This window comes from Solanum tuberosum, unplaced genomic scaffold, assembly GCF_000226075.1.
Source record: "Solanum tuberosum cultivar DM 1-3 516 R44 unplaced genomic scaffold, SolTub_3.0 scf00039, whole genome shotgun sequence".
Classification (NCBI taxonomy): Eukaryota; Viridiplantae; Streptophyta; class Magnoliopsida; order Solanales; family Solanaceae; genus Solanum; species Solanum tuberosum.
In genome coordinates, this window is record NW_006238968.1 from 1,744,869 (window position 1) to 1,756,659 (window position 11,791).

The 11,791-nt window shown below is 30.3% G+C and overlaps 1 protein-coding gene across 1 annotated transcript; it reads right to left on the bottom strand.

The window, feature by feature from the left end:
- Positions 1 to 1,892: 1,892 nt before the first annotated feature.
- On the bottom strand, positions 1,893 to 6,075 carry LOC102584039 (rac-like GTP-binding protein RHO1). The gene is made up of 8 exons (XM_006343294.2): positions 5,929 to 6,075; positions 5,466 to 5,702; positions 3,683 to 3,770; positions 3,440 to 3,549; positions 3,281 to 3,344; positions 2,552 to 2,616; positions 2,382 to 2,447; positions 1,893 to 2,286 (listed from the first exon to the last, which is right to left on the bottom strand). The coding sequence occupies exons 2-8, from the start codon at positions 5,562 to 5,564 to the stop codon at positions 2,185 to 2,187; spliced, it is 594 nt and encodes a 197-aa protein (XP_006343356.1). The 5' UTR covers positions 5,565 to 5,702; positions 5,929 to 6,075; the 3' UTR covers positions 1,893 to 2,184.
- Between the last annotated feature and the right edge of the window lie 5,716 nt (positions 6,076 to 11,791).

Consider the following 11,791-nt stretch of genomic DNA (forward strand, 5'->3'; position numbering starts at 1 on the left):
GGAGATGGATAAGAAGATAATACAAAAGATAATTCCTTTGTCGGATAAGAAGCTAATGAATTAATGACACAAACACCATATGGAAAATCACTGTTTCTTCTTATATATCTATATCCATCCACTCCTCATGATGTACCCATGAGTTCTTGATTATCCTCGCAAGGTATCCTTCCCGAGAAGAATTTCCACACAACAACGGTAAAGGCAACGTTTGATATTGGATTATAGAGCATTATTTGTGTACCAAACAATCAAATGAAGAAACCACAATAATCGGGGCGCTGGACAAATCTATAGATCTCATTCGTAACCAACTGAAGGTTTTTCTCATGATAAACCTTTATTAGATGAGTGAAGGCTTGGCCTGCTGTCACAATTGCCAACTTCCTAATGAAGGGCAATTCCTCTTGTGAAACTTTTACGATTTAGAATTGATGGAGAAGATGAAAATCTAAATTTTGAATTTTGTGGAGCTGTTACAGATTGGAGTGGATTGATATCAATCAGATCTGCGTGATTTATGGGAAAGAAAATCAATTTTATGTTAATATCCATATTAAGCGCAACAAATAAGTTTTATAATGTATAACAATTAATGTATCCGGATGAAACTTATGTATCTGAATGGCTGATATTTTAAGGGATTTTTGTAAAATAGAAAAGAGTAGGGATAAGATGTAATTTAGGTCTTACACTATGGGATATATGTAAGTTATACATAAATTTATAAGTTTTCTAAATTAAATTTAACGATCTTTTAAGAAAAAGAAAAAAATAAAATCCCCACTTTCATTAAATATATACAATGACCCTTAGGCAAGGGAGAATCTAATATATTAGTAACCAATGAGTGGCAATCAAGTTTGCCACTTTGTGCCATGTTTGTAAAGATCACATTCCTTTTTCTTTTTTTTAAATAATACTAATTTTGGAACAAAAAAATCATAGACAACTGTAGAATTATTATTTATTTTGAGAAAAAAAAAAACTAAGGAGTGGCTCACCATTCACCTCTATTAAAGGGGAATATGTCTATCTACTTTCTAACTTCATAAAGAAAATATTCTTTTTTACTTAAAAAAAAAAGATGGAACAATTTAATGAAAACTAAAAGAGTTGCTTCATAATCAGGCCAAGTTAGAAAAGACAAACTCCAGCTCATCTGTTTGTGGAATAAATATTTGAATTTTTTATGAATTTTTATATCGACCTTAAATTAATAATATATATAACTAATCTTTTAGATCCGTCCCTACTTACATTAACGTTAGGTTTAATGATATAGGTTGAAGTTATAACTTAGTGATAAATGAATTGAGAAAATTCTGAAGTATCACGAAAATAAATACTAAGCAATTTTTTTTTTTCCAGATACCTTCACTTAAATGCATAGAGTTATTTGTAATTCGTGTTGGTAGGAGGTAACATGTATTCAATAAAATAGCCACATGTGAACAAGTAACCCTAATACCACTATCTACCACAAGTGAGGTTGAAATTTACGTAGACCTTACTCCACCTTTATGAGATAGAGAGATTCTTTCTAATAAACCTCAAACTTTTTTAGAATATGGTTTGAAAAAATGCAAAAGTAAAAATTATGATAAAAATATTATATTGATTCTAAAAATATTAAAGATAATCGAAATAAAAGAAACAACGGAGAAAAATAAAATAAAAAATGAACTCCTACTCACATTTGACCATTTTGAAGCAAAAGTTGAGCTAAACAAACAACAACAGACCCAGTTTAATCCCACATGTGAGGTCTACAAAGGGTCCACTACCTCGTGGAGTTAGAGAGACTGTTCCGAAAGACCCTCGATACAAGTTGAGCTAAACAAGAACTTTTCAAAGTAACTAAAAGGTTAAAATGAGATGCAAAACAAGAAAACACAGAGAAGCCCAACATTCCAAAAAGAATTTGTTTTCCTAACTGAGGATCATTCAGTTGTTAATACATAAATCAAATCAAAACAAAGGAAACACTGGAGTGGCCTACATGGTGAACAACAATTATACAGAAAAACCAAGCCACCTGAAACACTTTTTGAGGGATCGTTAGTAGTTCCGAATAAGACAGATGAGAACCTTCTACTTCCTCCGAGACAAAGGGATATAAGGGGGGGGGGGGATGTTACAACGGGAATTATGATGAGCCATTATCGTTGGACCTATAGTTGATCACAATATCGAGCAGGCCTTTTGAGATTTCCCCTTCTTTTTCTTCGTCTTGGGAGGCTGGAGGACGACCTTAATGGCAGCATCAAACACAGCTTTCACATTCTGCAACAAGGACACATTCAACCAAATGTTTCAATAAAAAGCATCTGAGAAGAATATACGGTGCAAGAAATGCAGATGCTGTAGGGGAAACATACCTGTTGTGTTTTTGAACTACATTCAACGTAAGATGGTGCACCTATTGTTTTCCTTAGCTCCTCACCCTTAATGGTTAAGATAAGAGATGTCAAATGAAAATGGACAAAACTATCAAAAATCATCCTCAATCGGATACAATCAAAAGAGGAAGAGTGCTAGTTATCCTTACCTGAGCAGTAGTAATCGGCACAGCACCAGGATGGTCTACGAAAAATTGCTTGTCATCCCGAAGATCTGAGTACAATACAAGAGGTAAAGTAGGCTAGTTAGGCCTTGATAATTGGAAATCAACAACACTAAGCATATAAAATAGCTGAATAAACACACTGATAGACGTTAGCAGCAAAATATGAGATACAGAACGTAAAGAGAAACTGTATTATAGCATGATTCCGCATGTTATAATGAGTAAAGATATAGTTACTCAACACAGGTTGATAACCAAGTTTTCACATTCAAAGGAGATTAATTCTAAATATAATAATGCATCCTTGTAATTCTAATTATAATCAAAGAGGCACTAACAAGAAAAGAAACAAAGGTGGGGACAAACACACGTTTACCAGCCACCAACCATTCCACAACTTCAATGCCCAGATGGCCCACCATCCCGTTCTATTAGCTCTTCAGAGGTTTCCTTAAATCTATTCTCTTACCCGGCAAAAAAGTTCCTTCTACTTCGAGAACAGCAGAAATCTTTACACTCTTCTACCAGTAACAACCTAAACACTATCAAGTTAGGCTCTTATAGTGGCAATGTCATTTTGCACTGGCCTATCTTCTTTTGATCAAAGAGAATTTATAATAAATAAGAAGATTGCAGACACTATTGATCATCACCTCCTGCAGATCTATGAAACAAACCGCAGATTATATCATGTTTAAATGAAAGCCTCACCAAGTTTTGTTCCAACAAGTACAATTGGGACACCAGGAGCATAGTGCTTCAACTCAGGAATCCACTGAAAACAATCAAATCAAAATAGTAATTTTTTCATGTACCGACAACGAATAGAAAGAATTGTAAATGAAGAGAAGTACATAATAAAACACTCACCTTCTTGGAGACATTCTCATAGCTGGCTTTACTAATGAGAGAGAATGCCAAAATGAAAACATCGGCCCCACGGTAACTCAGAGGTCTTAATCTGTTGTAGTCCTCCTGTCCTGTTATACATTTAATGAAGTAAGACTCATAACAATTTGGACAGCTTATCGTTGGCATTATTATAGGTATATATGCATTAGAATACATAAACATGCAACAGTTATCAGAAGATTCAAGCAAATAAATAATTACCAGCAGTATCCCACAACCCTAGGTTGACAGTGGCTCCATTGACAACCACATTTGCACTGAAATTGTCGAACACAGTGGGCACATAATCCTGTCAAACAATTACATGAATGAGAGAAAAGCAGGTGATGTTAAATTCTAATTCTGAGAAGTAGCAATTGATGTTAAATTTGGGGAAGATGAAAGGAATCCTTCTCGGAATATACAAACTTTTTATGAATCAAGCACTGTAATTTGAGCCAAAAAAAAAAAAAAACATTCAGTGCATGTGAAGTGAATTAACTTTTTCCTCAAAACCAACAAAGATGTAAGTGCAGAAAAGAGCAACCACCAAACGGTCCGATGTAAATATCACCAAGTTCATATAGAATAAATTCAATGTCTTCTCTTCCTTACCTTTAAGACTAATTATCACAAGTAGATTTAAGAGGAACACGTGGTGAATTTGTTAAAGACATAGCTCAATATGCTTCTAAATGTAGCATAAAACAAACAAACATGTATACCAAGAAATACTTGTGTAAAAATATCGAAAAAAGTGCAATTTAGCGCGCAACAAGATATTATTAAAGCAACAAATCACGTAAAGTTGTAAGCCAGGCAATTTATCCAAAAGATTGAAACAGGGTGGGTCACGTTAGCTCCCAGCAGATATTAAGCAAACACATCTGGCTTTTAAGTGGAGAAAGGTAAAGGGCAGCCTATCATCAATCAAGTTTCGAGGATGGAAATACAAAAAAATCATGTGATCCAAGAACCTTTTCAGAAGAATCAAAACAACATACAAAGAGATTACGTGAACAAGGAAATTAGTCCAAAAGATCAACAAAAGCCTACAACAAGATATTAGTACAGAGAGACCTTCAATAAGCAAGCAAATCAAAACACACAACAGGAACCTGTTGACATGCCTAAGCAAAAAAACTGACTTGCCCGTAACTTCTTTTAAGCGGACTAAAAAGAAATGCATTTTTTACGTGATTGTTATAAATATATATATATTCATGAGCAAGTTCTGAAAAGAATCAAATAAAGCATATCGCAAAAATGAATTAGTAGGGAAAATAGGCAAGAGGGTGAATACAATTATCCAAGGTCCTTCCCTGTCCCACTCTCAAATCCTCCACATTGACAGAGGTGTTTACACATTATTGCCACCACTGTATTACATTTACGGCTTTCAAGAAGAGAATAGAAAGAAAAACAAAGGAAGAGAAAAAATGATTTCCTTGAAAGAAAATGGTACTTTAAGGAAAATGTTTGATTAGCCAAAGTACCACTACCACCGGGCTTACATCCTCCTATCGCCTACTAGCTGCATGAGTTATATACCTACTACTTCTATCGATGGAAAGACCAAAGCACATCTTCCTATAGCTTTGACTGCCAGAGGTTGCACTTTGGAAATCATTTTCCAGGTTTGATGTAAAAGCAGGAGACATACAGCTATTACAAGCAGGGGAGGAGCTAAGGGGGAAAATCGAATCCCTTGGCCTGAAAATTGTCAACTTTTATGCTTTTACGTATATATGGTAGATGTATAACCCCCTTGTGAAAATCCTACTTCCGCCACTAATTACAAAAGGTACACAAATAGAGTCTTGATTGACAATAATGTATAACAATTTATCAACAAAATGACATCTTTTTCCTCAACATTCTCAGCAAAATCAAGCTAAACAAACAGGAGAAAGAAAATAAAACAAAAAAAATTTCCTCTCATTACCAAACACACCCTCAAAACGAAAATTTAACAACACAAAGCAAAAGGGGTTGATGAACAAACCGTAGGAAAAGTATTGCTGGTGTAAGAAATCAAAAGACAAGTCTTTCCAACAGCACCATCACCCACTGTAACACACTTGATAAACCTGGAAGCACTCATAACTTTTCTTGTTTGGGTTAAAAATTAACGATGACCCACTTCTTATCAGATCTTCTTGAGAAGACCTGATCAATAAAACAAACAAAAGCGTAACAATGTAATGCTTCTTGAATTTTTCAGTCCCTTTCAATGACCCATCTGCAAAAATGGCAAAAACCCACAAAAAGTTTGATTATCTGGAGGAAAACCCAAACCCAAAATTGAAAAAAAAAAGGTTGAAATCAAAAAGGGGGAGAATGGAATTTTGGGGAAAAGGGAAAATGGGTGTGTGTGTAAATTTAGATCTAGAGAGAGAGAAAAAATTAGAGGTAAAGAGAGAGAAAAGGAAAACCCATTAAGCTGTTTGTAAAACTATTGTGTGTACCTTTTTTCTTGCCGGAAAATACTGCGGTTGAATCGTTCGCTGCCTGAAAAAAAAAACACTCTGTTTTTCTCTTCTGTGTGTGTGTGTCTGTCAGCCAACGAAGAAGAAGAGCTGAGACTCTTTTTGTATTTTTGCTTATGATTGGCTTTTTTTCCCTCTCTTCTCACGCTTTTCTCGCAACACGACTGTTGTAGGGGTAGAAATGTCATTTTCTTATGAGATAATGGCGGAAAACACATTTGAACTATCACTCTTTTGCGAGTTTCACGTGTCTCAACTAAACGTTGTTCTCTTTTTTTTTGGTAGATAGTGTAGCTCAAGTAGAAAAAACGAACAACACAGTTGGTGTAGACAATTTTTAGGTGTTTTAACACATAGATGACGATAATTTAGGTTTAAAAAAAGGAAAATAATGAATAGTTGTCGTAGATACTTTCGAGGTGTGTTTTGATACATAGATGATAATTATTCGAGAAAAAAAAAAGAAAACAACGGATAGTTGGTTGAGTAGACAACTTCAAAGTGTATTTTAATACATGGATGCTAATAATTCAGGTAGAAAAATAGAAGAACGAATAGTTGGTCTAAATAACTATATAGATGGTAATAATTTAAGTAGAAAAAATCAACGAATAGTTGGCCTATACAGCTTGGGGTGTGTTAAAGGAACAACAAATAGTTGGTCTAGACAACTTTAAGGTATGTTGTAATACATAGATGGTGATAGTTCAAATAATTCGTCTAGACAGTTTCGAGTTGTGTTATAATACATAGATGATGATAGTTTAACTAATTTTTTCATATTTGATTAATCAAATAGAAAATGACTTCTGAAATGAGGAAAAACAAGTTTCATAAATCGTATTTAATTTCAAGCTCATTATCTCATCTCTACTCTCGTATTTTGACCACCCTAACTTTCCACACCACACTCCGCTCCGTTTTCATTGAATTTTCTAGATTCATATTATATAACTCTTGAAAAGAAACCATTTTCGCTAATATATATTCATTTTGATTTGATTTATGCGTCAAAATTTGAATCAACATGTAGTTTAAGATTTTTATTTTTCAAAACACTTATAACTATAAACATGTGATACTAATATCTATATGACTATAAAAAATTCTCATTCACCGTAAAATTAAAAGTCTAATTCTTTTTTTGAACGAATTAAAAAAAAATACCACATAAATTAAAATAAATTCAAACTAGTTGAACTTGTGATATTTCAGGATTGCATGCAATAAATTGTATCTTCACATGAAAGTGTCAACTGAATTAAAAAGAATCTTGCCAACCATTGCTTTTAATAGACAATAGGTCTTGTGATGAGATGAATATAATTTTTCTTACTCTTTAATTAGAGTTTTCGAATTTGAACCTTCTAATATGAAAAAAATCTTTCCTTTTAAATGAATCTTATGCGATGTGAGAATCTGAATTAATCAGAGAACTATTTCTTCTTAAATGAGTTGAATGTGATGTGAATCTGAATTTATTCAAAAACATTTTCACTTCTAATAAACCTTATTTAGTGTGAGATAAAAATAGTATCTACAAATAACTTTTATTTCATGTGATCATAGATTTAATTTTATTTCTTTGTAACACCTTCAACGGTATGACAATGCATTTGTTAATTGACAATTGCTCATTATTAAAGGTATGCCATGATCAAATTATCTTAAGTAAATAATTCTCATTTTATATTTCATACGTTTGTTATTTGATTTTAAAATAAAGTGATTTTTTTTTAAAAAATTGTCATAAAAAATGGGTCCCAAAGAATTTTGGTGGGGTCAATTGGTCAATTACAGCCAATTATCCTCTCAATTCTGAGCTCATTGTATCCATAATTGTGTGGGTAATAACAATATATGACAAATTGGCTGCTAAGAAAGGGAAAAAAAAAACTTATCTTAGTGGCAAATTGACATTTGGCTCCTAAAAGTAGACAACATTCTGTACATATGGGGGACCTCTAAAATTTAGCTCAGAAATTTTAGTAGCTCACTTAGTTGACTATATTTTTTTATGTTTTTTATTTACTTGTTAAATTTGAATTTGACGCATAAATTAAGAAAATATTAATTATTATAGTGAATTTACTATGTTATCCCTATTAATTGATAGGATCACAAGTATTTTTACGCACTACATTTTTTAAAGACACTATCTTAATGCTACTCCCTCTGTCCAACAATAGGTATCCACTATTGACTTGACATACTCTTTAAGAAACAATAAATAATAGGGATAATATCACTATATTATCCTTTGACTTTATTAAATTTAATGTTTTAAAAAATGTGTTAGATGATAAATACTACTACTTTTTAATAGCAATGATAAAATAGATACAAAAGATAAATTATCTCTTGATATTCTAAAATGGACAAATAATGTTGGACAACTATTTTTAGTATAGTGGACAACTATTATTGGACGGAGGGAGTAACAAATTGAGGGTATAATAGGTAAAAACAATTGTCCTTTCTTGATTTGTCAAAAAATGACAAGTAAAAAAAAGAAAATTGGACAAGTAAAAAGGGACAACAGGAGTATGAACTTTCATTTAATTGATGAAGATTCGATTCTACTTCCCATACGTTTTCAGAAGAAAGAAAATATAAACTTTAGCTCATATTTAACCATAGATTTTGATAATATTTTTTAAAATTTGTCTTCAAATATCTATTTGGACATGAAATTTGATCTTCAAATATTTGCAAGTTCTCAATGAAAATATGGAATTTTCACTTACAAAACCTCAATATATATTCAAAACTCAACTTATTAAGTTTCAAATTTTAACTTTAAAATAGAGCTTAGTGTTTTTAAATCATGAAAATGTCAATATAATTATCATATGATGTGCTTGAAAATTTCCAAATCATTGCACTGATATCATTATGAAATTTATTTACAGATATTTTTTTCCCACCAAGAATTTTTTTTATTCTTTTAGTGAATTTATCCTGGTAAATTTAGATTTAAGTTAATTAGGCGATAAAGCAATTTCACCCTCACCCTCATCCTCACCCGCACCCGCCAAACTTTTTTTAAAAAAAGATTCAAACTGTCTTCTCCCATTGTCATTCCCTATCTCTAAGTAAATATCATGTTCTAATGAAACAAAAATTATTTAAAAATTCATTGCTTTTATACGTGTTGCAATAACCACAACTAAAAAAAAAAAAAATTTTGCAATAACGAAATACATACATAGAATATTTATATTAAACCATGATATATTATACATATATTTTTCTCATTTAGCTATGATTAATTATCTATATTCTTACTTCATAAAATCACTAATGTCGAATTATATTATTCTTTGTACACGTTGATGAAAATTTGTATCCACCAAACTGTGAGTTCCTCACTTCATTTAATAAAAAATCCTACTTGTCGGAATTTTTCTTTTTCATTTTCATCTGATGTTTGATAATTAATTTGAAATATTTGATTAATTTGAATATGTACCTCTTAAAATTTATTAAAAGGGAAGTGCCCCCCCCCCCCCCCCCCCCCCCCCCACCCCCCCCCCCCCCAAATATATAACTACTTTAAATTGACAATTCGATCAGGGACAGAATTAGCATGTCAATAATAGATTCAACAAAATTTAATAACTATTTATATTTTAAAAAATAAAAATAATTTATCAAGAATCTAATAATTTTACTTATTTTTAAGAATAAAAAAATTATGAACTCTCAAAATTATAATTCCGCTTCTGAATGACTTATGAATCGTACTCTAAATAAGCTATCATTGAATTGACAAATGAAACCAACTTAATAACAAGATATATAGCTATCAATAAATGTGGAGTGTTGTTCTTTGTTGGAATTGTCTCTCTCTATATATACTAGACATCGGAGCCCGTACTAGCACGGGCCCAATATGTATCATTTTTTATTTCAGTTTATGTGACAAAGACAAAAGTAAAGAGTTAATTAAATTTTAATATTAATTTAAAATAGTTTAAATTTTTAATTATTGTTAACTATGGTAATTTTTTTTAATGTTTTTAACATTCTAAATTGCTAATTATTGTTGTATGATTTGTAATATCTTTTACGCAATTTTCAAATAATAAAGGTTATTTCTTCTTTCTCAATTTATGTGGTACTAATAAAATTTCGAGATTCAATCAATTTTTTTTGTCTTTAAAATATTCTATTGTTAATTACTGTAAATTATTGTACTTTCTAAGTAATTTTCAAATAATATATATTATTTCATTTGTCCAATTTATGTGTCACCGATAAAAATTTGAAAGTTAATCAGATCTTTTACATATTTTTATATCTTTTGAATATTTAAGTAAATAATTATTGTGGTTTATAATATTTTATACAATCATTTAAAAAAAATTAAACAACAAACAAAACGGATTCATCATAGGAAAATTACCAAAGCATCCTTCAATACATCAATAATGGGTCCCACTTTTTGTTTACAAAATATGCATATTGGGGAGAATATTTTTGTCCAAAGTGGAAATATAATAAGTATAAAGCATTAAAGTCTTTTAAAATTTTAATTGTTAGTAATTCTTATTGTATGATTTTGTAATACTTTTTACGCCATTTTTCAAATAATAGAGGTCATTTTCTTTTTTCTCAATTTATGTAGTACTAAAAAAAATTTGAGATTCAATCAATTTTTTTTGTTTTTGAAATATTTCTAGCTATTAATACTGTAATTTATAGTACTTTCTAAGAAATTTTCAAATAATATATATTATTTCATTTGTCCCAATTTATGTGTCACCGGTAAAATTTGAAGAGTCAATCAGATCTTTTATATATTTTTATATCTTTTAAATATTTAAGTAATTAATTATCGTGATTCATAATATTTTATAAAATTATTTATTATAGTAAAATAAATATAAAAGAACATATTTTTATATCTTTTGAATATTTAAGTAAATAATTATTGTGGTTTATAATATTTTATACAATCATTTAAAAAAAATTAAACAACAAACAAAACGAATTCATCATAGGAAATTACCAAAGCATCCTTCAATACATCAATAATGGGTCCCACTTTTTGTTTAAAAAAATATGCATATTGGGAGGATATTTTTGTCCAAAGTGGAAATATTGTGTAAAAAATGTGTATTTATTGTGATTTTGAATGTTTTGTGGGTAATACGACGCATGCAAAGTTAAGGTGTCTTTTTGAAAATCTGGGACAATTTGAAGTATCACTTAATGTTTTTTCTCAAAATCTAATTTACTTTCGTAAATTATGTGTCAGATCAAATTCAGATTAACAAATTCAAAAGGAATGAGTAATAAATAGCTCATACAATGACATATTTATTATTTAAAAGAAGTACTCCTTTTGGTTGAAAGCTAACAAGATAGTTACAATGTAACTAAATACTATAAAAATCTTTGCATTGTAACTTATTATATATAGATATATATGTCCACCTTGCTCTTTTTATGATTTATATGGATGTAGGGTTATTTGTTGGGTTGTCAATAACTTTAGCCCATGTTCTCTATTGGTGAAAATACACTATATATTATAGGGAAAATTATATGAATTAACAAACTATTAATTCAAATTAAATGTTATAGCTATAGTTTATTTTATTTGTAATTCGCAGCAAACATCCCATTTTTTTGTTATCTGATTCGATATACAATTAGCCATTTTATACATTTCGGTATAACTATAAAATGCGTTTGTGTTTGTATAAAGCGAGAGAAAAGTGTATATACAAATACAAATATATATATTTTCGTCCTATACACTTATAATTATACAAATTACAATGTATAAATGAATTTATACAAAACTGAACAATTTGTATAAAATTGGATGTTT

What these genes read in the sequence shown, in the direction of transcription:
- LOC102584039 (XM_006343294.2), bottom strand. Translation starts at nt 5,564, where the DNA reads ATGAGTGCTTCCAGGTTTATCAAGTGTGTTACAGTGGGTGATGGTGCT. An exon ending in CCAGCAATACTTTTCCTACG is followed by an intron (nt 3,771 to 5,465) that starts GTTTGTTCATCA and finishes ATTGTTTGACAG; the next exon opens with GATTATGTGCCCACTGTGTT. An exon ending in ACTTGTTGGAACAAAACTTG is followed by an intron (nt 2,617 to 3,280) that starts GTGAGGCTTTCA and finishes TATTGTACTCAG; the next exon opens with ATCTTCGGGATGACAAGCAA.